The 26,889-nt window shown below is 41.4% G+C and overlaps 1 protein-coding gene across 5 annotated transcripts in view; it reads left to right on the top strand.

Annotated features, from left to right (window-relative positions):
• Positions 1-26,889, top strand: part of ASTN2 (astrotactin 2) — a 999,842-nt gene that overhangs the window by 391,672 nt on the left and 581,281 nt on the right. For all 5 annotated transcript variants that reach the window (XM_054500794.2, XM_054500795.2, XM_054500792.2 and 2 more), the window contains one exon: positions 20,497-20,664. In XM_054500794.2, the coding sequence (XP_054356769.1) occupies positions 20,497-20,664 (168 nt within the window). The remainder of the gene's footprint in view (positions 1-20,496; positions 20,665-26,889) is intronic.

Genomic DNA, 26,889 nt, shown 5'->3' with positions numbered 1-26,889 from the left:
CACTGTACTTCTCAGAATCACCAATTTTATCATCTATAAAAGTGAAGCTATAAGCCCCTACTTCACAGGGTGGTAGTGAGGGTGAAATAGAGAGTGACATAACAATAGCCAAAAATAGGTGGTTAGAAAATGCTAATCACACCCTCACAGGGAACACATGTGTCATTTAAAATGTTAGGATAACTATATAGCAAAAGGCTACAATGGAAGGTGGATGATAATCTGAACCATGAGGGCATATAGACAGGAGTCAGCCAGGTTGCCAGGGAAGCTTGGAGTCTTTTCCACTGGGCAGATCTGGGTAAAGCTTCAGGGAGCAAGAGGATTTTGCTAGCATCTTTTCCAATTTGAGGAAACTGGATGGGCAGGGATTGGGAGTGAGAATGTGTACTTCTGTTGGAGGTGGGAGGAGAGAGGGAGGACAAGAAGGGCAATCTTCTGGGTAAAGAGAACAGCATGAGCAAAGGTGTGGCAGGAGCAGGTAGCACCGAGCAAGGCTGGGGCTCTATGGGGGCATGAATGGATCTAATGGGAGGGTTACCCAGGAAGAACAGTTGGGATTTTATCCTGGAGGTTTGGAGTCATGGAAGTACTGAAGGATTTTAATAAAAGGAGTGTAAGAGTCACAGTTGCTTTTACAAAGGGCAAGGCAACTTGTTAATTCAGAGTTCAAGCTGTGGAGTCAGACACACCTAGGTTCAAATGCTAGCTGTATGAAATAATAGATAATAGATGTTACAAATGTTACTTAACCCTTCTGGGTTATTTCTTAATCTGTAGGGTTGGGAGAATTAAATGAGATTATATTTCTAAAGTACTTGGTAATGTTCATTTTTATTGGAATCACCATCACCATCCTTTCAGTCTAAGTCAAGTCTCCTTGTTAAATGGTCCTGAACTACTACTTTTTGCATTCAGTACATTTGCAATTACTTCTTCAATGTCTAATTTGATTAAGAGTCTGGGCTACAGAATCTCACTGCCAGGGTTTGATACCTGACTCTGATATTTTGTAGCTATGTAGCCTTAAGTTAGTTATTTAACCTCTCTAAGCCTCCATTTGTGCATCTGTGAAATGGGGAATGTCACAGTAAACCACCTTAAATGGTGGTCTTGCGTAGCACATATTCAATACTTGGGAAACAATAGCCCCTTCCAAAGCTACTTTAAGGCCATTATTGGCAGAGAGTGTAGCTGTCTTGTTCCTTTGTAATCCCCAGTACACAATCAGTGTTCAATAAAGATTTGTTGAATGACTGATCACAATGTGAAAGGTGAATCTGAGGTTGCCAAAGCTGGAGACAAGGAACCTGATAGGGGCTGCCATATTGAGTTCATAAGATAATGCCTGAACAAGGGCATTAAATGTGAAAATAGAGAAAAAAGAGTTCCTGTAGAGCTAGAAAAAGGAAATATAGCAACTAACTACTAGTAGAGACCAAAGAAGAGGAAGAGTCAAAGATGATGTGGCATCTGCCACCTGGGATCCCTGAAAGGTTGATGACCCGACATCAATCAACATAAGCAGCCCAAGCCTTGCAAGAAAAATCCCCTTTTTGTAACGCTGTGAGGTGTGGTGGTTATGAGCTTCAACGCCAATGCCAGAGTACATGGGTTCAAATCCTAACTAAGCTTCATCTTCTGAAAAATAGGGATGCTAAAACATCAGAAATTAGACTGTTATTGTGAGGACTAAATGGTTGTTCATTGCAAGGGCCTGGCCCATGGTAACCACACTCAAAAACTAGGGACTGTTACAATTCTGCTGAAGCACCAGCATCCCGATGTGAGACCAAAGATCAGATGCCTACTTCTTGGCTACATATTTAGATTAAAAAAAAAAAAAAGGAAAAAAATGCAAGCAACTTTAAAGAACACACAATAGGCTGGGCATGGTGGCTCATGCCTGTAATCCCAACACTTTGGGAGGCTGAGGCAGGCAGAATACTTGAGGTCAGGAGTTCAAGACCAGCCTGGCCAACACGGTGAAACCCTGTCTCTACTAAAAATACAAAAAATAGTCCAGCTACTCAGGAGGCTGAGGCAGGAGAATCACTTGAACCTGGGAGGTGGAGGGTGCAGTGAGCCAAGATCACGCCACTGCACTCCAGCCTGGGCAACAGAGCGAGACTCTGTCAAAAAAAAAAAAAAAAAAAGGAAAAAACACAATATTAGAACCTTTACAAATGCTGCCTGAACAAAAGTTATTAGTAGGAGATATCAGTGTGTCCTGCGAGTAAAATTAATTTGCCAGATCTCTGAAGGCTGCTCCCCTGAAGGTTTGAATCACTGGAGTAATATCTCAGGTGACATCTCACCTCAGTATTTGAACCAGGGTGGAGGATGAGAGAGTGATCAGTCTGTGGCACCCACATGAGTGTTAACATGACCTATGAGTTTCAAGGTTCCAGGGCCAGCCATTCCCTGCAAAGACTCAAATGAAGCATTAATGTGCTGGGCAGTGGACTTTCTATGGAAGCAGAGGCCTGAAAAAAGATACAGAGGCCTGATGATGGGAGCTGGTGTCACACTTGAAATGTGGAATCAATTAAAAATGGCAGCTTCTGCTACCCCAAAAGGGGGGGCATGAGTACAGGGGTGAGGGCACATTGTGGGCATATTGCCAAGTAGCTAGTTCGCAGTTTTCTAAAGTGTAGAATGTTAGAGCCAGAAACTATTTTGAGCCTAATCTTAACCCATTCTCCTCCTTGGGCATCTCACCCTCAGGCCAAATGAAATAGCTATTTCCTGAAGGCCCAGACTCTGTTTTGTTTCTTTGCAGCATTTCTTTCCTTTTGCCTAAATCCCTTTGCCCCTTGTATTAGTCTGTTCTCACGCTACTAATAAAGATATACCCAAACTTGGTAATTCTAGAGGAAGGAGGTTTGACTCACAGTTCCACATGGCTAGGGAGGCCTCACAATCATGGAAGAAGGCAAGGAGGAGCAAGTCACATCTTACATGGTGGCAGGAAAGAGAATGAGAACTAAATGAAAGGGCTTTCCCCTTATAACCATCAGATCTCGTGAGACTTATTCACTACCATGAGAACAGTATGGGGGAAACCGCCCATAATTCAATTATCTCCCACCAGGTCCCTCCCACAACATATGGGAATTATGGGAGCTACAGTTCAAGATGAGATTTGGGTGTGGACACAGCCAAACCATAGCACCCCTCTACTCCATTTAGCTGCTTTCTTATATTGAACTCAATATAAGGAAGTGTGACAGCTCAAGTGTGACCATTTGTAGGAAGCATTCTCTGACTTTGCAGAGGAGGTGAGCATCCCTGCTCTGTGTGCCCAAAGCTTCCTGTTTTATCTTTATCACTACACTGATTATGTTCTATTATAATGGTCTATCTTGTTATCTCTCAATTGAACCATACACTACTTTCGGGCAGGGACTCTTTCTTCCACTTTTATAACCACCCCCTTTTGTCACGGTATTCAACATAGAGTGGGAGCTCAGTATATTTAGATCTGTTCCCTATTCAAGATACTTGTTATTTAAAAAAAAAAAAAACAATTCTGAGACATCTAATACCATTCCTGTAACTATGATTCCTGTTATTGAATTATTGGTTGCAATTTTATTTTGAAACCCAAAATTATGTCACAAGATTTGACAATGAGGTAGACTCTTCAAAACCAGTCTTGAGCCCAGTAAACATAAGCTGCATTGCTCTCAAAGCTACATGAGGAATTGGGTAGAAGATAGAGAAGGTAATTCTCACTGAGGTAGACATCAAAAGATTCTTAGAGAAGGTAGAAGCTGAGATGAGCATGAAAGGGTAAGTTGGGCTTGGACAGATTCATTGTCCACCTCGAAGAACTCATTTGAGGATGGGATGAGACTGGTTTGTGCAAAAGGAAATTGGCCTCAGCTTCTCCTCTCTCCCTAGTTGACCTGCAGCATCAGCCCTCAGTAGTGCCCAGTCCCATCCCCTCCCCAACCTCACACCCTCAGTAAGATCCATCTAGACAACAGGTGCATGCTTATGCCATATTGCATGTTCCAAACACAGTGTGAGGACAGCAAGTTGGCATCTAGAGGCCTCCAGTCCTATTTCAGTCCCCATCCTTCTCTCCTTCCGGAAACAACCTCACCACTAGAATGCAAATCCATATAATATTAGATCCTTATGAAAATAACAGCTAGAATTCATCATGTGCCAGGCAGTATGCTATTCTACCTATAATACCTTTTTTAATCTTTACAGAATTTATTCACTCATTGAACAAATATTTATTTCCTGTTTCTTGTGTGTCATGGGGCAGTCAAGATGCTGTGCTGAAAAAGACACAGCCCAGCCTGCAGCATGCTTTCATTCTCAGCAGGAGAAGAACACCAAAGCAAATTAGCAAAATAAAGTAAGCATTGGCAATAGGTGAGAGTGGCTGTGAGGATAATTAAAATGGTGTAAAATAATTAAAATAGAGGAGAGTTGGGATGGAAGGCTCAGATATGCTGGTCAGGGAAGATCTCTCTGAGGAAACAACATTTAAAGGAACATGTGAAGTTGTGTGGTAGAGGAAAGTGTGTTCCAGGCAGAGGAAACAACACAGTCAAAGCCATTTGGGTGACTTGAACAAGGTGGAACAAGGTCAAGGTGGTTGGGGCAGACTGGGTTATGAGTTGTAGAAGTGAGCACAGGAAAGCTTTTCTGTGTAATGGGCATTCTCTTTCCTTTTCGTGGACAAGGACACGGAGGAAAGTAGAGCAAGGTAGAGCTATGAGCAGTATTCTTTGATTCAGGGACCTGTACTGTCTGCTCCAATTTTGTGTATTTAAGCTAAGCTGGTTCATTCCACTCCTGGACAGTTAATGCTCATGAAGACTTTCAATGCCGCAGCTTTGGTCATTCCTCCCACTTCCTTTACCCCACCCCTCTCATTTATTGTCTTCAGTTTTGTTGTTGTTGTTGTTGTTTGTTTGTTTTCACTATCTTCCTGTTTACTGTCATAGTTTTTGCTGTTTCTCCTGTACCTCTCTCCATGCTATCCTGAGAACCCGGGACAGGTGGTCTTCTCTGACCTGCCTCTGAGCATTCGTCTCAGATGCAGCCCCTCTGCCCACTGCTCACTGCCCACTCTAATTCCATCCACCATAGCACTCTTGCAGCCAGCACATTTAACTGTCCTGCTGCTGAGTCCCCAACTCCCAGCTGACAATCGTCTTCATTATTTGAGGAGAATCAATTTTACTAAGCACCTTGACTATTTGGAATTTCAAAGGATGAATAAATTTGCAAGGTGAAATTTCAGGGCAGTGGGTGACAACATTTTTTAAAGGAATTTGCCCCCACCTCCCATGTTAAGTCTAGTTTTCAAAATCAGTGTGTTGCCATTGAAGATGCTACTAGGAGAATCTCAGGGCACTTTCCCTTAATAGAAATGAGGAATTCAAAGAGAAACACATCAACAAATAATGTTTTTGTTTTTGTTTTTGTTTTTGTTTTTGCCCTGGGATACTGTGCATGACTATTTCTCAGAAGTAATCTTTAATTGTTTCATCTAAAGGGTATGCATCTTCTTTGACTGTCTCCTCATAGAGGTTGTGAATTGGATCCAGCTATTAGTAGCAGTTACTAATTTCCTCTGAGTCTTGCTGGCTGAAGCGCCAGGCTTGGAACAACTTTTAATTTTGTTTTTAATTAAATTTCAGTTGTTTCAAATCACTCACTTTTAATGTCATTTCTTTGCAGTCCTCAGAGGCAGCAGGAGCTGTGTGTTCTTGTTTATGCACACACACAATCTGATGTGTATATATCCATGGTGTGGCTACAGACTGACTCCTGGCTGAGGACCAGAGCAGGAACAGGCAATTAGGAAAGTAGAAATGAGTCACAGAATGGGCTTTTGATTACACTGCTATATCCAAAGCTAATATGTTGTTCAAGCAGGAGTCTCGGTTATTGTGTTTGTTTTTGCGAAACTGTATTTGAACAAGGCAACATTTTCTTTTATTTCACAGTAGAACTATCAAATATATGTAGGTAGAAATAGTGTAAGAATAGCTAACATCTATCCAGCATTTATTATGTGTCGGGTGCAGTTTTAAGCACTTTACATCTATTACCTCGTTTATATTAAAAGTGAGTAATCTGAAACAAGGGAAATTTAATTTACATGTATTACCTCCCACATTCCTGTGAGATTGTTATCCAGATTTTTATAGCTGAGGAACCAAGGCCCATTTAACTGGATCGTTATCATTTGGTTAGTTAGTGGCATGGCCAGAACGTGAATACCAGCTGCCTCGCTCTGTATTTCTGCTCTTAAACACTACCCTGGACTCTCTGTCTATAAAAAACAGAAAGATTTCATCATCTAAATGAATTTAACAACAACAAAGAATAGCAGTTGACTAGTTTTTTGAAACAGCGAGATGATGTTAACTTTGTTTGATCTTTTATAGGGTCTCTGCGCATACCCATTCCTGTTGTGTAAACCCCAAGAATGCCCCATGGAGTTTGGTCTGGATTCATAAACCATGGTTTGACTATTTAGCTGTGCTCTTCCAGATATTAGCACCTCAGAAAGGACAATTAGGTTTGATAGCAAAAGCATAAATACACTCCAAATGTCCTATGTATCCCATAGTTTAGCTCATCATTTGCTAGACCATTGGTTCCAACTGAAAATAGAACCCAACCTATTTTATATGTCAGAAACTTCACATTTAAAATAAAGGCTCAGCATGGTGGCTCACACCTGTAATCCCAACACTTTAGGAGGCTGAGACAGGAGGATTGCTTGAGTTCAGGTGTTCAAGACCAACCTGGGCAACATAGCAATATCTCATCTCTACAAAAAATTTAAAAGTTAGCCAGGCATTGTTGCATGTACCTGTAGTCCCAGCTACTGAGGAGGCTGAGGTGGGACAGTTGCTTGAGCCCAGGAGTTCAAGGCTGCATTGAGACATGATTTCTCCACTGCACCCCAGCCTGAGCAACAGAGAGTGACCATGTCTCAAAAAGTATAAAATTAAAAAAAAGGAACTTCACATATCTTGTTCCCTTTGCAGAGAACATTATATTTCTCTAATATGATTATCTTTCTTTTCCACTATAAAATACACACACACACACAGAAACACACCTATCAGGTGCTCACAGCAGCTTATTCTTTTCTACAAAGCACTCATTCATATGTGTAATCATCTAAGCGTTAGTGCATTTACTTGTTTAATGGTCACCTTCTCCCCGACATTGTACACTCTATATGGCCAAGTGCTATGTCTTTTATATTTCCTGCTGAATTCCCAGTTTTTACAACCAGGCCTGGCACATAAGTGGTGCTTAGTAAACATTTGTTGACTGAATGAATAAATACATTCAGAAGTTAAACACAATAATCAACCTGCTGAGAAGTAAAGTGACAGGAGAAGAAGTACAGGGCCCGGAGTGTGGTCTTCTGGATTCTAGTTCCAGGTTTGTAATTAAATAATTGTGTGTAACTTGGGCAAGACACTTTTACTGACCTCAACTTCTCCATCTGTGACATGATAATGAAGTAGCTCCCTAGAACATATATGCATATACATTGAGTATAATATAATTGAATACCAACCACTCTAATAAATAATTTTTATTCCTTAACTTACTTCTTCCTGACAGTAACCCTGTAGGTAGTTACTGTTTTTTTTTTTTTTCTGATTTTTTTTTCCCAAATGAGCTTACTGAGTCCAAAAGAGGGTTATACCTTTGCCCAAGGCCACACAGCTATGAAACAGACCTGACTCCAGAACCTCTAACAGCTATTGCTATGAGGATTAAGAGAGATATTGAATGTAAAGTTGTTACGCAGTGTTTTAAATGCTAAACAAAAATAAAATTGCATATTATTAAGGCCCTTTAGTGAACCTCAGGTAAGATCTGAAGCGCCACTGGAGAGTGTAGGGAGGGAACTGTGGGGTTTGTCTCTTTTGTTTCCATTTGATAACATCTATGGCAATATTCTGCAAATAGTTGCCTTAAAGCACCATTTGTCACTCCATTCATTCATTCAAAATGCTTTACTGATTACACGCTAAGGGCCAAACGCTGTGCTTAGAGATGCCAATTTAAAGATGAATTAGATATGGATTCTTCTTTAGAAAACTCACTCTCTCCCTAGGTAGATGAGACATCAGCATGTCCTAAACCTTGCCACATGTTGACTCCTCTGAAAGTGTGGGCTAAATTCAAATGCATCAGTGGTGATACCGATATAAGAAAAGAGATGCATGTAGCAGGCTTCAGGACAGAGGATGGACAGGCTACTTCTAGGTGATGGGACCAGGGAAGGAAGATAAATGAGTATAATCTGGGAAGATAGGGGTAGTGAGGAGGAAACTTCAGAATATGGGGACAAAGGCAAGAGTGAGAAGAAGAAAGTGGCATTATTTAGTCAATTTCCACCTATCTTGGCCCAATGCCTCAGACTCTTCCAACAGAGGGAGAACATATTCTTGGCAATTAGCTAGAGACCAAAAAAAAAAAGCAATTTTTCATCACCTTCTATGTGTTTGACTCACTACTACAATTATATATATTTTCTACCCTTTCCTCTTTCCCAAACCTTCTGAAGTTGGTGTTATTACTGTTTTCAATATCATAGAAGTACTAGTAATAGTACCATCATCAGTATCCTTATTACAAAGGTAATATAGGTGTAAATGGAGCAAATATTAAGTATACCCTCTTTCCTATTCCTAGGATATTTCCAATCTTAGTCTGCCCGGTTGATTACTCTTTTGATGTATATCCTCCTAGAATTTTTGCTACACACACACACACACACACACACACAGAAACCCTGAATGGCTATTTTTATGTTTGTTTATTTCAAATCTGTGATAATACCTTATCTATTTTGGGCAACTTGCTTCCTTCATGAACCATGGACATCTCAATGTGCCATTACACAAAGGAGTTATATGTTAGGTATTGTTGTCCCATTTTACAGAAGAGGATCCCCAAGGTTCACAGAGGTGAATCATGGGCATAAAGTCCATCAGGTGGTAAATGGCAAGGCTGGTGTTCCAACCAGTCTTCTCTGGCTCCAGGGACTGGCTCCTTCAGACTACGTTTCACCAGCTGCCTCCAGGAACAGAAGACAGGAATTCACCTTTCATGAGACATATACGAGAAACGTGGACCTCAGCCACCCTGGGTCCTATTTGATCCCCAGGGCCTTCATTTGGCCCTCGAATAAAAACCTTATTTTTTATCTCCTTACCTTTCCCAGAATTCATAGTAGGACTTAGCTGGTGAAAGGCTGGTTGCTGAGAAGGCTACAGTATGGCTAGGCTGCACTGTTACATTGTCTCAGGTATTAATATTGTATATTTAGGCAGCTGTTCTCATCCGTGCCTGACAGTGAAATTTGTTCCATCAACATGACTGTTGAAACCGCTGATTTTTGGATGCTTGGCTCCATGTAGTCCTTCGTAGCATCATAAAACAATAGATTTAGGCTTAGCGTTAATTTGAATTATTGTCCAGTTTCCAGAAAATATCTCCTGAAAATGTCATGACGATGTATTACATGTCTTTGGAGATATTAAGTATTGAATTACAATATTATGTCACCTTTTCCCTGACTTCTTTGTTTTTCTTCTCCCGCTCTTTCAACATGGTATGATTTATGTTTCAGCTACCACCATGAGAAGCTCAGTATTTACAGAAGTAATGACAGATGTATGTTGACAGAAGCAAAAAAAAAAAAAAAAAAGAAAAAAGAAAAAGAAAAATGCAACAACCAGAAATCTTAGTGATGTGGATAGGTTTTCCTTGAAGCAAGCAGAATGCGAGACAGCCATGTGTTAACAGAGCTCTGGAGTCAGAGTCAGGTAGCCTGCATTCTAAATTTGAATCATCAGTTTCCTAGCTGTGCAATTTAGGACATGTACAGTTAACCTCTTTTAGCTCCAATTTCCTTGTCTGTACAATGGGAATAAAAGTAACACCTACCCTCTACTGGTATTTCTAAGCAATGGCAGTAGTAAAAAAAAATCCCATTTTCCATGTGCATTCAATGAGTGAGGCACATACACAGACTTACATTTACCTTGCAAATACTGCAAGATAAGTGCTATTCACCCTATTTTAGATGAGGAAGCAGAGAAAAGAAATATCAAGCATTTCCCAGGGTCACTCAAATAATGAATTGTCAAGGCACCTTTTGAATCCAGATGTGCCCACCTCAAGGTCTATTTCCAGTGAGGCCATTTCCAGTGAGGCCATTTCCAGACAGAAGAGAGTAGAAAGGAAGAGATCTAGAGAAAAAGGAACACTTACAAACATACACACACTGACACAAGAGACATAAGCAGGCAGGTGCCTATGCCTAATTTGCTCAGTTGGCATCGAACCCACAGTGTAGTAATGAAAGAGATTTGGGGAAGAATTGCTAATATGGTTATTCTTAGTGCTCACAGTTGTGAGCTGTCTTTTCCAAACAGCTCCTGATGTTTCTGCAGATTTCTTGGGAAAGGCAGAAGGAAGCATATCTCATACAAAAGGGTAGACCCTAAGAAGTGGAAACAGGCTGCAGGGAGCATAGTGAAGCTGGTGGGTCCTGTAGGCCACAAGGTGCACTCATTCATTTGTTAATTTACTCAGCTATTCATGTCTTTCCACAAATTTTCATTCCAAATATATTGCACCTAATATATGCCAGGCATACTTCTAGGACCCCACAGTGGTTCCTCACTCTTGCAACATGTCTTCAAGTAGGGTCCCTCATTCCCACCCTACGCAGATCATCCCAGGATATTGTGACAATCAGGGGAAAAGCTGCTAGGATAAGTCAGCCTAGTATAAATGAGTCTAGCCTGGGTAGGTGAGAGCAAGGTGACTTTTTTTTTTTTTTTTAATGAAACTAATATCTGGCTGTGTCCCAAGCAGGATCACCATGTTGCACAATTTCAGAAGGCACCATCTATGTAGGGCAGATTATTGACAGAATTATCTGTGCTTATGTGTATGTACAAGTGCGTATGCACATAAACATGGACATACACAATTACCAATTGTATATACACATGCAAAATATATAGTAATATGTATTATATATACAGACAGATATATAATTGTAAATAGAATGTGTAATTTATCATGTACATTTTGTCCCTAGAATAAAAAAAACGTGAAGGCCTTAGCCAGGAACTGTACTATCCATAGGCAATCCAAATGAATCTTATTTAATTTCCATAGAAGTTCTATGAAGTAAGCATTATTCACATTGCACAGATTAAGAAATGCAGGAGGCTTACCAAGACTAAGTGATTTGTTCTAGAATCGTACAGCAACTCAGTGGCTGGGCCAGATTTAATCTGTTCCTGTTAGACTCCTATCAAACTTTCCATCTAAGTTCGTGTCTTACTTGAGCAACTGACACAGAGAGAGATTTTTCAGTATTAGGAATTCAAGTAGTCGTCAACCATGTTCATTCAAAAAGCACAAATCTTAGTTAAAAAAGAAATCCAACACTAAAATTGGGTCTGATGCCTAAATTCCCAATGAAGTCATAAAAAAGAGTTCAAAAAATAAATAAAGAATTAAATTAAAAGTAAACAGCTGCTTTAAACCTTCAGCCAAAATTCTTCTTTAAAAATTTAAATGATTAAAGAAAAATGAGAAAACATGTCATGACTTTATTCTTTTCCCATTGCCTAGTTTGGTACCAAACTGCTGTATTCTTGGGGGAAAAGATAGTTTTTTGAAACGTCAAAACTTCAAACCTTTTTTGTCCATACTCAAACACCCCTAACTCAACTTTGAAGCAAGACTGTGGATACATAAAGGCATGCAGAATTCTGTGGCAACGTGTTTTCAGCCAGACTTTGATCACAAGTCTGAGGTAGGGAAGACAGAAAACAGTAGACACACATTTGCCTGGAGCAAATTTGGGCACAGCACTTCAGGAAGATGTCTATTTGGAAATAGGTGCATTTTGATACAGCTTTATTTGGAAACAACTATATATATATATATATAACCTATATATATATAACCTATATATATATAACCTATATATATATAACCTATATATATATAACCTATATATATAACATATATATACACACACACATATATATAACATATATATAATATATATAACATATATATATATTTTTTATATATATATATATATATGTATATATATATATATATAACCTAGAATACCCCAAATGCCAGTGGACTGTTCATCTCCATGGTCTTTTTTCTGGGATATGCAGTGATGAGATTTCAATGTCTCTTCTATGAAGTGGTCCTCTCACAGTTATTAGCATTTCCTACTCCCATTGGGCTTTAGCCCAGTGACAATTTCCCTCCACCGGGACGGTTCTTGATTGTCAGTGGAAGATACTGTCACAGACTCTGTGCTCTTAGAAGTTATGGCACTTGGATTCTGGTCTGGCCCTGACACCTGTGGCTCTTGGAGAGTCAGTTGACTTCTCTCACTCCCACCTCCCTCACGACCAGAAGAGGTTGAGAGTCACAAAGTCCATCTTCTAGCTGTGGCTACTTCATTAATCCCAGAGGGGCTCTTGGGCACATCCCCTACCCCTTTCCTTGACCGTCAGTTTCCTTATCTCTGCAAAAGGGTCTGATTATAACATACATTCTCAATAAGGACATAACATCCCCAAAGAGGTAAAAATTGATCTTGGGGAGGGGGTGAAAATATTTTACTCTATGTACAGTGAAAGCATAGTATATAAACAGTACATACAGTGTATAAGCAGATATACAATATATCTCTGGTATTAAAATTTCGTGGGTGGGAGGTGGTTAAGGAAAAATGTCTAAAAACACTTGATAAAATTATTAAAAGTTGAGAAACTCTGGACTAGAGAGACTCAAAGTTTTCTGATAGTCTGTAAAATTAGATATATAACTAGTATAGCACCATAAAATTCTAATCTGTTGTATAACAATTCCAGGAAACCCCAATCTTAACCAAGTTGCTATCTTCTTCAGAGCATGAAAAAAAAGTACTTTCCTGTAAAATTAACAGAAAGAGGTTGACTGTCCTTAAAATAACCACTGGAACATCTCAGCATTTTCTTAGCTTCTTTCTTCGCTTTGTCATTTCCATCTGATTCACACACTTTATGGGTATTATAATAATCCCTCTGTCCATCCAGTGATGTTGGAAGTGTTTGGAACCAGATAAGACACCAGACTTGGTATCTGGGGAGTGGATGAAAATAGCTTAGTTCAGACTTCGGTTTTTATCCTGAGCTCCATGAACCTCCGGGGGGGTCCATCGATTGAACTGTGCTTCACTTATTCATGACATTTGTTATACTATAAATTTGGTTTTATACATTTGAAAGCTTTATTCTGAGAAGTGATTCATAGGTATCCCAAGCACAAAATAAAGGTTACTAAGTGGAGCAAATGGCAAGCTTGAGATATTTGCTGCCAAAGAAGTCAGAGGTGGCCAAGGACAATGGTTCACACCTGTAATCCCAACACTTTGAGAGGCCAAGTCAGGTGGATCGCTTGAGCCCAGGAGTTTGAGACCAGCTTGGGCAACATGTCAAAATCCTGTCTCTACAAAAAACACAAAAAATTAGTCTGGTGTGGTGGTCCTGTAGTGTCTCTGTAGTCCTAGTTACCTGGGAGGCTAAGGTGGGAGGATCACCTGAGCCAGGGAGGTCGAGGCTGCAGTGAGTCATGAGCGCACCACTGCACTCTAGCCTGGGTGAGTTAGAGCTGTTTCAGCAACAACAACAACAACAAACAAACAAACAAAAAGAAATAAGACAGAGGTAATTTGCTAGGGCTGCTATAAAGAAAAAAGTTTCACAGCCCGAGTTGCTTAAGCAACAGAAATTTATTTTCTCACATTTCTGGAGGTTAGAAGTTTGAGATCATGGTGTCAGCAGAGCTGGTTTCTTCTGGGGCCTCTCTCCTTGGCTTGTAGATGGCTGTCCTCTCCCTGTGTCCTCAGATGGTCATTCCTCTATGTGTACCTGTGCCCCAATATCCTCTTCTTATAAGGACATCAGTTGTATTAAAATAGGACCCACCCTAATGACCTCATTTAACCTGAATTACCTCTTTGAAGACCCTATCTTCAAGGACAGTCACATTCTGAGACAGTAGAGGTTAGAACTGCAGCATATGAATTTGGGGCAGAACACAGTCCAATCCATAACGAGTAGGAACCATAGAGAACAATGGAAGAAGGCTGGGGTTGATCCAAGGCAAAAGGAAAGAGGATGGCAGAGGAAAGAGAGCTAGGAGTGGAAGGTCAGGAAGTGAAGACAGAGATACCCGGAGGAGGACTCTCGAAGATCCTTGTAGGAGAACCACCCCCACAATAATATTCCTCCAGAGTGGTTGCTCTCAGAGACTGTTTGCTCCCAGCTATCCAGGTTGCCTGTGCCCATACTCAAAAACCCTCAAGCTTGTTTTTAACCACATTTTTGCAGTTTGATCACCCACCCCTTAAATAGTTTTCTGTTGATGGTAGGTGGCGGAATGTATTAAAGCCTGACTTGGGGCTTTGTGGACCTGGGAGAAGGGTAAAAGTGATACATTCTTCTTGGGTCTGTCAGGCTGATAGTAGATATGATCTTCATTCCTGCTTCATCACACAGTTTGTTTTTCATCTTCTTCCCAAGAAGACGTTTCTCTCAGGTCCAAGACAGCTAGGACCCGTGGTATTCATGATGTAACAGAAGGAAGTGAATCTTTAATTATTTTTACCCAAAGAAACAGGGAAAATAAAAATGAAAACTTTTGACCAAAACAGTCCCTACACTTCATTTGTAAAGACCATCTTTTAGCCACACGTCTTTCATTACTCTGCTCACCATTTGCCACTGTGACCAGAGCCTTCTTTTGAAATCTCCTGTCCATGGTTCTCAGAGGTCTATTTCATGATGTGAGGTGTAATGAAAGGGATTTGCAGCTGCTGTCTGGCTCTCCAGGCAATTTTGTCTGGTGATACCTCCTTCCGTGGTATTTTTAGTTCTCATCTGTAGCCTTCTGTGTCTTTGGTGGCTGATGTGCCTCTGGCTTTTCAGAGTATGCTACAGAGTGGCCTGAGCTCCCCAGCTCACCCCTGATCTATGCTGCACAATTACAGAAGCAGGCTGATAATCAATGTAATTGAAGATCAGAGTTAATGAGGACCTCCATGCCCGTGCAGTCCCCTGAGCAACACTGGGCTTAAGATGCTAGATAACGAAATGATTGGGCTGAACTGAACATCCATTTGGCTAATTAGATGATGTATATTCCCACAAGTAAGTGGGAGAAAAAAAAAATATATATATATATATTTAAAAATAAGGAAACATGACATTTTGAAGTTGAGATTTTGGCAGAGATTTATTTCAGAGTCATTGCTCTCTGGGGAGATCTATATGAGTGTAGAGAGGAACTCAGAACAGTCAGTAAAGTGGGGAGGACACTTTTAATTTAAAGCCAAAAAATAAAACAAGGGTCCAAAGAAAAACTAGAAAAACATGAGACACATGGAATAGTGCCTTTTATTCCTTTTCTGTGTAGTTTGTATTCCCAAATAAATGGAATTTATTCAGAGAGCTCTGCTAGACATTCCTTAAACTTAGTGCTCTCCTTCTCTCTCACATGCCCACACTGAACCTCAACTTCACCCTCAGCACAACAGTGATTGTAGAGTTAAATGAAGCCGGGCTTTGCCTTCAAGAAATGCACAATGTGATGGGCAAATAAGTAAGGGAAGTGAGGGATGGGGGGAGGGGAGCAGACAGTCATGCTTTGCCTTAGATTTTTCATATGTGATCTTCCTTCCTGGGCTATAAGTTCTCAGTAGGCAGACACCATATTTTACTCAACCAGAGCCTGCTGCAGGGCTTGACGGATAGCCATACTGAGTGAATGAATGACACTCTAGCACAGCACATATAGGTGCTACTTGAGTGGAATGCCTTGCAAATAATAAAGAGATTAAGAGTAGTGCAGGCCAGTTTTGAAGTCTAGCCTTAAGGGGTAAATGCCACACAGGTAGCCACTTACTCTGGAGGAAAGAGTTCATTATGTCATGGTCTCCTTTGCATCCTTCAAGGTATAGCTTAAAGGCCAACTCTTCAATGTTCCTCTTTGAGTCCCCTTTTTCCTCTCCCTTATATCAAAGGACAATGCCTATATTTTTCAGGCAATTCTTACCACACTCTAGGTTGTATTAAAGATATCTGGGCAGATATTTGATCTCCCTTGTTTCATTCCTAACTTTCTCAATGGATTCAGCCCATTTCTTAGTCTCTATGTCTATTTCTTACACAGGAAGGAGTTTAATCAACATTGGGTAAATGATTACATTAAATTTGGCAAAAAGTTACTTCTTTTCAGGCTCTGATATGGCACCTCCCTGCCACACATCCTTGATTGACACTTCTCACTGAGTTTCTCAACCTGCCTCTCTACTTTTGCCATACACATCATGAGCCCATTGGGTGAATAAGAGCTCAGGAGCCACAATAGTGAGGTTCGACATTTAGTTTGGAACTGGGGAGATTCTGAAGGGCTAGTCTTATATTCTGGCTCTCACAGGATGGAAAAATTAAACTGTGGGATCAATGTGGAGGCATTTCTGCTTCACAATTCCATGATGAAGTGAATTGAACTTCCCTCTAGTCAAGCATGGAACTCTGATTTCATTAATGCACTTGACATTCACTAAAGTCCTATGTGCCAGGCATTTTACTGAGAGTTGGATTGATAAGGACTAATGAGTCATGACCTCTTCTCTGTAGGAAATCACAATCTATGAGAGAAAGCAAAAGCCCTCCAACTCAACATGATATGCACTAAAGAGGAATTCACAGACTACTGTAGACAGAGGAAAAGGACCATAAAAAGCAACTGACCAAAACCCCTGGGCCTCAAGATAGCTTGAAAAAAGGCAAATGTTCCAGCTTTGAAGGCTGAAAAATCTTGGTTTAAGTTCAACTTTGGCCACTTACTGGTTGTGCAAATTTGACCATGTCAATTTCTCTCTGAACCTCGTGTTCAGTTGGAAGAAATACCTATCCTGCAAGGGTGTTGTAAGGATTAAATGAGCAGAATACATATCACATTCATGCCACAAATGAGCAGAGGACATTCAAAGGATAGTAACTCCCTTCTGCCATTAAACCAAATGTATAACTCTGCATAATATCTTTTTAAAGACATTAAGGATAAACTGCTGTCTTAGTTTGTTCAGTCTACTATAGCAGTTGGTTTATAAACAACAGAAATTTATTTCTTACAGTTCTGGAGACTGCAGATTCCAAGATCAAGGTGCTAAAATATTAAGTGTTTGATAAGGGTCCATTTCCTTATTCACAAATGGCCACTTCTCCCTGTGTTCTCACATGGTGGAAGGAGTGAGGGAACTCTCTGGAGTCTCTTTGATAAGGACACTCATCCCATTTAGGAGCTCCACCCATGTAATCACCTCCCAAAGGCTCCACTTCCAAATATCACCACACTGGGGATTAGGTTTCAACATAGGAATTTGGGAGGACGCAAACTTTCCATTTATTGTGCCTGCTTTCAAGCCAATCTCTTCCATGGAGACCCATATTTCTCATAATTGAGAGAAATCTGTTTACTGGTATTGCATTTAGAGCTTCTAAGTTCATAAGAACTCAAAATGATAATCAAAATAGCTCCTGTTCCTTGAGATTTCACAGAGCTTGTAGTGGACATTGTGATGCTGCACTCAGGTTTCCAGTCAGCACCTGAGCACTTATTCCCCAGCTTCCAGAAATGTGGATGGTTGACCACTCCCAGCTGAGTTCTTTTTTTGAGAAATGCCTTCCTTTGAAAGGGACCACTTCACACAAGATTATGTCCCCTCTCCAGGGATAGCTCACAGCTTATGACTGGCCAATGTGAGGATAGAAAGTCCTAACATCTTTGTCTTGATTTGGAACATCACTGAAGGACCATCCCAGCCCCAGAGCTCCCCATGGGATCAGCTGAGGGATTTGCTGTATGTCAGTTTGACCTCTCCCTTTGCCCAATCCCACTTTGCTCATCCTCTTACAAGAATATGTACCCCAAAACATCCTGAATGCCTGTGTCTGCCTCTGAGTCTGTTTTCTGGTGATTCTGACCTAAGACAAATGCATTGTCTTATGTAATCTTTATATCAACCTATGAAAGGGGAATTGGTATCACACTTTTCATATAGGATAACTGAGGGTTTGTTTTTTTGCCCAAGTTTGCAGAGCTGGTAAGTTAAAAAGTGAGGATATGAACTCTTATCTTGCTGATTCTATTCTCTTTATCACTGCACTGTGTAGCTTTCCTGAAGTAGAGGGATTAACCAAACTCAGCCCTGGGACACAATTCAATATCCATCTTTCAGTCTTTAGTGAGAATAAATACAAGAATTATCCATTTAAACAGCATGACTGTGCTTTTTTAAAGAAAAATCTGTAGTTGATACTGATGTTCTGTGCCTTCCTCAAGGACCCATGTGACATGTTTCTGCTTGGGCTTATTTCCAGGGGGGGAAATATGGCTTTGCAGATAGATTTGCATATCTTCTCCTGCCAGAAATTTGAAATATGGAATCCAACAGACTCCTTCCTTTTTTGCTTTAGCTGCCAAGGACTTTAGGGCCAACTTGAAATGTGGTCATTTCCTTATCTCAGTCCTGACACTGTCTATTTCCCCTGCTTCACAAAGACCCCTCTTTCTTTTGCACCAAAATTATGTTGTTCACTGTGCCTTTACTTAGGGATTTATTGCATAGGATGACAGAAATCATATGATTTGTGTGAATTAGAGAAGATAATCATTGCTGATCATATCCTTACTATTTCCAGGGAAACTTCTCCTCCCACAGTCTTAGATGCTCAGACAGCCAGGTGTGGTCTGATGTGATCCTGCCTCCCTGGCCATTGCTCATTGGACCACAGCTGTGCACCGGAGCCAAGAGGAGTCCAACCATAGGTCAGCCAGCAGAGTAGGATGTGACCTGACAGATAGACCTCCATAGAACCCATATGATTCTTATTAACTGAGTCTGTCTTTGGAGAACTTGAATTACATACACAAAGATGTGTTTCTTTGTTTTTACTTGACAGTGAGGTAGAAACAAAGAGGGAAGCTGAGTCATGTTAGTTATAAAATACAATTTAAAGTCTCCTGCTGCTGCAGTCTCTAGATCTGCCATCAATCTAGACTCACACTCCCTGTCCAGCTTTGTGAAGCCTGGTCCTCTTTGGGTACATATTTTTCCCCCTGTGAAATTCTGTCTTTGTTTTGTTTTATTGCTATACATGCATACACTCACCATTTGCAACTTACATGCAGCCATCCTGAATGGGCTTCTGTTTCTTGCCTCCCAAAAAAAGTGTGTGTGTATATATATGTGTGTGTACATGTGTATGTGTGTGGAATATCTATCTACATAGATTATTATACATTTATATGTAATATAGTACCATATACATATATGTATGTTTCCACATATATGTGGGATAAGGAATATTTTAGAGCAAATATTGGCTTACGCAAGTATTCAAGAAGAAATGTTAGCCATCAGAAATGTTGAAAAATTGGTTGATAATAATAAAATGTTAATGTTTAGCTTCTCCTGAAGAAAATCTGAAGATCTAGTGCCACTAGCCTTTAGTTCCATGTGGCAAGAGCTGCTAGAGCTGAGTCATAGCTGCTCCATTTTAATGGAGCCTACAGTGTTTATTGTATCCCAAACCCCACCTTCTCCTTCTCCCTATTGTCTTGCCACATCAGGGCATTTTTTTCTTGGGTGAGTGCTGCTCTTTTCCTTAGAGGTGCTGGGGATTTCTTTGGAAATCTCACTTTGTCTCTGTTTTCTCTATCTCAGTCTGTCTGTCTATATCTTTCTGTCTTTCTCATAATAAAACAAAAGCAAACAACACAAGCTAGGTGAGGAGGCCTGGATGCTATTTCCTTCACACTCAGCCAGTCTCTCCTATTGATGTTAGCCACCTGGCCCCTGTGGACATCAATGACCCCTGTTCCAGAGGAGACACCTGAGTGACAGGGACATTAGCTTTTTTCTTTTCCTTTGAAGTTTAATGTTTAATCATTATTTCCTAGAATAAGTCAGGTGCCAGCTAAGCATTTTATCTACATGAATTTATTTCATTCCCCTATCAACTCCATGAGGTAGGTTCCATTAATGTTCTCCTTTACAGAGGAAGTAACCAAGACCCAGGGGCACTGTGTGACTTGCCCAAAGTCAATGCCTAGTAAAGGCAGATCCTGAATTTGACCTTACTTCCCTCTCAGTCCTAAGGGCCTATCTTTCATCACTAGGTTGAATTATCTCCCATGTTTGATTTGCCTCTATCTCCCTATGGGCTTGCAACACCACGACGGGCGCATTGCAAGTGCACTTAGACAAATGAGATCAGGTGACCTGGGGAATGTGGCTTGTACGCACCTCTCTGTGTTCTGTAGCATCAGCTAAGACCTTAAAATCAGTAAGAAAGTATCTGTCTCTCTGTTCACCCACAGGAAGCAGCTTCGTGGTGAGTGAAGGGAGCTACCTGGACATCTCCGACTGGTTAAACCCGGCCAAGCTTTCCCTGTATTACCAAATCAATGCCACCTCCCCATGGGTAAGGGACCTCTGTGGACAAAGGACGACAGATGCCTGTGAGCAGCTCTGCGACCCAGAAACCGGTGAGCCGTGGGAGCCAGGATGGGGATAGAAGGTGGGAGAGGCTGGGTTGAAAGAGGCACTGTGCTCCCTCTACCTGAAGAACCGTGGATTCTGAGCCATTGACAAGTGGCTGGATAAGAAGGCCCATCAATCTAATTAACACTAATCTATGTGCTGCCATTGCCTTTCAAGGGAGGAAATTCTTAGAGAACCACAGACTCTCAGAGTAAGAAAGGACCACGGAGAACATCTGGCCTAGCTCCAGACAAGCAAAATGTCTGCACTTCAGATATCCTTGCATTCAGAGCCTATCTTCTTGGTACTAGCTGGGTGATCTTGAGCAAGACACTGATACCTTTCAGTACAAGAGAATGAAAATAGCACCCAACCCACAAAACTGTCATTAGGATTGAATGAGATGCTGTGTGGAAATCTCATAGCATATTCATTAATTCACTCAACAGGTATTTCTTTAGTAGCCAGGCATATTTTTAGGTATTGGGAAGACAGCAGTGAACAAAATATGCAAAATCTCCACCCTCATGAAGCTTACATGCTAGTGGGATAGACACTAAACATGCACTGTGGAATATGTTAGCCACTAGCTACATGTGGCATTTTATTTTAAATTAATTGAAATTAAATGAAAGTAAACATTCATTTTCCCAGTCATACCACCCAGATTTCAAGTGTTCCATAGCCACACACTAGCAGCTACATTGTTGCACATTATAGATATAGACTGTCTTCATCACTCTGAAAATTTCTGTGGGACAGTGCTGCAGTGGTCAAACAAGCAGGTAAATTATATGACTCTGTGAGGTGATGATAGATGCTGGTGTGGGGGAAAAGAATGATGTACAAAGCCTGTGGAGTGCTAAGCTGGGAGTTTGGTGGAGTTTCATCATACAGAAAGTGGTCGGGGGAGGCCTCTCTGAGAAGATGACATTTAAGCAGGCACCTTGAGATGGGAGAATAAACCATGTCAATATCCGAGGGATGTGTTCCAGGCAGAAGGAGGTAAAAGAGTCAGTGGCGTGATCTTGACTCACTGCAACCTCCGCCTCCCAGGTTCAAGCGATTCTCCTGCCTCAGCCTCCTGAGTAGTGGGGATTACAGGCACGCATCACCACACCTGGCTAATTTTTGTATTTTTAGTAGAGATGGGGGGTTTCACCATGTTGGTCAGGCTAGTCTTGAACTCCTGACTTCATGATCCGCCCATCTCTGCCTCCCAAAGTGCTGGGATTACACGTGTGAGCCATCATGCCCGGCCTAATGTGCTGTTTATTTAGCACTAGTAGTGGGGCCAGGATGCAGAGTGAGAAAGAAGGGGAGTAGGAGAAGAAAGCTGAGAAGAAGAAGTTTGGGGGCATGGTGGTCCTCAGGGCCTTGTATAGTGTAATATAGACTTCAGATTCTACTCTGAGGAAGATGGGCAGTCCTTGGGAGATTCTGAGTAAAGGAGCAACATGCTATGAACTGCATTTGAATAGGACCACTCTGGCTGCTGTGTGGTGAGTTGATTCAGGGGTGTTCAAAGGTCCTATTACTCTAATCTAGGCAAGGGTTGGTAGTGGCTTGGACCATGGAGGTAAGAGAAGAAGATGGTGAACAGTGATCAGATTCTGGATATATTTAAGAGTATACCCTCAACAGAATTTATTACTGAGAATAGAATGCAAGAAATAGAATGGAGTCAAAGATTATCCCAAATTTTTCAGTCTGAACAATGGGACACATTGAGTTATTATTTACTGAGTCAGGGGATGCGGTGGGTAGGTCAGGGTTAGGTGAGGAAGATAAAGAGTGCTGTTTTGGGTGTAAGTTCAAGATGACTACTAAACATCAATGGAGAGTGGGCATTTGGGTCCTAATCTAAGAGCCCCCTGCTAAATTGGGGTTCCAGTAGTAGAACCTCTAGCAACCCTGCCAAAATGGGAAATAAAGTGGGGCTGGGTGTGGGTGTTTACAGTGTGCCCTTCACGGGATACTTCTTTTACCTGGTGGGTAGCCTAAGATCTGGTTATCTGATGGTGACCCAGGAGTCCCTCACACAGGAAGTTTGATTACACTGGCTGCCACCCTTGGTGGTTTATCTAACCTGTGCGCAGTTAATGCCTGCCTGACCATCAGTCTGGTGCTGGGAGCCTGCACTTGTGTTCTCCTCAACATCAAGGGCCTAGGATAGCCCCTGCTTCTTCAAACAGAAGGCACAGATTCAATTAAACACCACAATAGGAAACAAGTTCAAGGATTAATTACCTTCAGATCCTGAGTCAGGAAGGCAATCTTCTGTCCCTGGGTCACAGGAGGCAAGACAGGAGTGAAGAATCAGGCAGAGAGAAAGAGAGAAGTATGTACTGGGGAATAGGATATGGGTCACTTTAAGTTCATGAGCAAATATCTGAACAATACCTGTAAAGGAAGCGACAGGAAAGCAGGAAGCCCATCTGCTAGGTGGGAAAGATGCCTCTAAGTTCTTATCTCTGGCCACTGGCTTGGGCCATTTTGGTGTGGTGGTCTACTTCTGTTGTCCAGGCAGCAACCTTTGCTGTGTCATTTCCATTGCAGGCAGGTACCTGGATTGACCACATTGAGGAAATGGAGGGAAGTGTAGAACTATAAATTTTGTCAAGGGTGACTGAGCCCTACTTCTGATGGAAAAAATTAAACTTGTATTTTAAATGGGTGCCAAGACAACATAAAATTATAAGAACTCTCGCCTGTAATCCCAGTACTTTGGGAGGCCAAGACAGGTGGATCACTAGGTCAGGAGATCAAGACCATCCTGGCCAACATGGTGAAACCCTGTCTCTACTAAAATACAAAAAGAAAAAAAAAAAATAGCTGGGCTTGCTGGCGCACACCTGTAGTCCCAGCTACTCAGGAGGTTGAGGCAGGGGAATTGCTTGAACCCGGGAGGTGAAGGTTACAGTGAGCCAAGATCATGCCACTGCACTCCAGCCTGGTGACAGAGCAAGACTGTGTCTCAAAAAAAAAAAAAAAAATCAACTACAGGTCCACAACTCAAATTCAAAGAAGAGTCTTAGCTGGGGATAGAAATTTGCTAGTCTACAGCATCTAGATGGCATTTAAACTCATGAGACACTATCTTATTTATACTAAATGCTCATTAAATGGGTAGTATCTTATTCATAGTTGATACTCAATAAATGATGTTCTTATTGTCCTCAAATAGAGAACAGGAGCTAGAAAGAAAAAGGAACTTGCCAAGGTTTCAAAGCAAGTTACAAGTGAAGCCAGGATTAGAACCTCAGGTTTCCTTACTGTCAGTCTTCTGCTTCCCCCTATAATTTTTATTGTTCTATTTTCTCTGGAACTTCATCTTTCTCTCCATTCACAAGAGTCTGGCTGGCTTGCACGAAAAACTGGTTATGTGAATACCATGACAACAGCCTCTGTGCAGAGGTCAGAGGTCTCAGTGCTCAGTGTAGTAGCCCAGGTCAAGGATCTCCTCCCTCTATTTGAGGATTTCTTCACCTCTCAATGGGACACCTGTTCAGAAGTAAGGAGAGGACTTCTCCAGGTTAACTTTTATGTCTCTGCCAGGTAGGGCCATGATTTGGCTTTATAACCACCATTCCCTCTAATTGTTTAGTCAGGAGCCTGTTTCAACATATTTTTTGTAGCCTTTATGTAGGCCAACTGGGCCAGGTGCGATGCCTCACACCTGTAATCCCAGCACTGAGAGGCTGAAGCAAGTGGATCGCTTGAGCCCAAGAGTCCCAGACCAGCCTGGGCAACATGGTGAAATCTTGTTTCTACAAAAACATACAAAAATTAGCCAGGCATGGTGACACATGCCCATAGTCCCAGCTACTCTAGAAGCTGAGGTGGGAGGGTTGCTTGAGTCCTGGATGTCGAGGCTACAGTGAGCCATGATCATGCTACTGCACTGTAGCCTGAGCAACAGAGTGAGACCCTGTCCCAAAAATCAATCAATCAATAAATAAGCCAACTGGAGAAGCTATGTGAAAGTGCAACACAGCTCTTACGCATCATATGACCAGACAGCTAATCTTCTTTTTTTAAATCAAGATATTTAAGCTTTAAGTCACTGCCACCCTAACCAGTACCCCAACCCACAAAACACACACACACACACACACACACACGTGAAAAGAAACACAAATTCTAGGATATTCTTACCCAAAAGCCAGGTAAGCCCTTGTGGAATTATATATCTCTGCATCTGGCCCCTTAGATTTTTTTTTTCCATTTTTTTTCCTTGAAAAGGAGGCAAGATTATTTGTGGAAGGGAACAGAAGGGGTCCCCTTCCTTGCCTCCATCTGTGAAGCCCAGTAGACAAGTGGTGAGTGCCTGTGGGTCTGACCTTCTAGTTCCCCAGCTGATCTGCTTTCAGGTGCAAGTTTGTGGTTTCTAATGCTGTTCTCCATTAGACACAGGCTTGAGGGCCTAATTCTAAACAGTGGGTCTTCCAAAATATGTGTTAGCCAGTTTGAAAAATAAGGCACTCTTCCACCAATAGCCTCTAGATTTAAATACACACACACACACACCCCCACACACACACACCACTCTTTAGAGCTGGAAATATCACTGGAATCCACTAGGTCCACCTCCTCAACTTCATGGCTGATTCTACTGCTACCCAGAGAAGACAGGGGACAGGACGAAGATCACACAGCTGGCAAACTGCAAAGCCAGGATATAAAGCCAGGTTTCCATGCCTTCAACCAGTGTTTCTGAAGCCTCAGCAGGTCTGGAATGAAGCCTGAGGTTCTGCATTTCTAACAAGCTGGGAGCTATTGCTGGTGCTTCTGGCTCAAGGACTACCCTGTTGCAGCAAGGCTCTGAACACTCCCAAATAGTCCACCCGTGTTCTGCACTCACAGGCGATGCCAAATTTGTTAGTTTAATTATCTTCACAAAACCGTGTTTATTTCTTTCACCTCATCTTCTGCCTGTATTTGCCTTGTGTCCTGGGTTCTAGGTACACCACCCATGTGCAGTTTCCTGAAGGCACCATCCCCTCACATGCGTCTGTCCGTTTCACAGGCTGTTTCTTCCTCTTGAAAATGTCTTTTTCCTTTTAATGGGAGAGCAGGGGCTTCTTTTTATTTCCTACACGTTCAGCCCAAACACCTTTCCTCCCACAGGTGGCATTCCTGAACCCCTCTCCCTAGCCCTGAACAGATGAAGGGGCCCTCCCACCTACTGTCATAGCCTTCTGTGCTTCCATATGTCATGGCTTTGTTCCTCTATGGAGTCATTGTTCTTTCCTTGTCTGGAACTATCACCAGACTGTAAACTTTGTTGGAGCAAGGAGGGAGGTTCAAGATGTCTGTTTCACTTTTCTTGCTATCTTTAAAATTCAGCATAATGCCTGACATGTAATTAAGAGACAAAGAATAATACAAGCAGGAAGGAAGAACAGAATTTTCCTCCTGATGCTTCTTGAAACAATTGCATATACCAATTCTAGTTTTTCCCCTTTTATCCATTCACATAAGAACTCACGTTAAATATTTTGCAGATCTAGAAAAACTGGGTCGCCAACAACTGTGCAGCATCCACGTATCTGAATTCTAGGATACCCTGGTCTTACTCTCTTATTCCAACACATCTCCAACAGCATCCCTCTTTCCATTGTTTACTTTGCTCATACTCACAATTATTTCCCAAACATCCCCATGTAGTTTCACTTTCTGACTAGAGTTCGACTCGTCTCTCCACCTGAAATGTCTTCCATCCTTTAATCATCTACCTTCCACAATCCTACTCATTTAATTTCTTCTTACTTCTTCTCAGTAGAATGGATTACTTCTTCTACAGAATCATCAGAGTTCTTTGTTGACTAAAAACCAGATTAAAACTTGAGTTACTGTTTGAAAATTTATCTCCCCTGCTAGAAAGTCAACTCCTTAGGGCCAGAGATCATATCTATTCCTATATTCTTTCCACCGTGATGCCCAGCACAGCACCTTGCTCTTATAAGTCACTGAAGGCATAAATGGATAGGACTGTCTACAGGTAGAAAATTGACATCAGAACATAAGATCCATAAATATATTTTCATGGGGCTTAACTCAGATCCACTTTGTAAAATTTAGTTCAATTCATTAGATTCAATTCAAGCAAGATTTTCTTAATTCTGCAACTCATAAGTCGGTGTGTTGAGTGTTATGGGAAATCACAGACAAATTGCACAGTGTTCTTGCCTTCATGGATTTTACATTCTCACAGGTATAAAAACAAT

Source organism: Pongo pygmaeus, chromosome 13 (genome assembly GCF_028885625.2).
Source record: "Pongo pygmaeus isolate AG05252 chromosome 13, NHGRI_mPonPyg2-v2.0_pri, whole genome shotgun sequence".
Classification (NCBI taxonomy): Eukaryota; Metazoa; Chordata; class Mammalia; order Primates; family Hominidae; genus Pongo; species Pongo pygmaeus.
The sequence above is the reverse complement of the archived record's forward strand: the minus strand, read 5'-3'. Positions and strand labels throughout refer to the sequence as shown.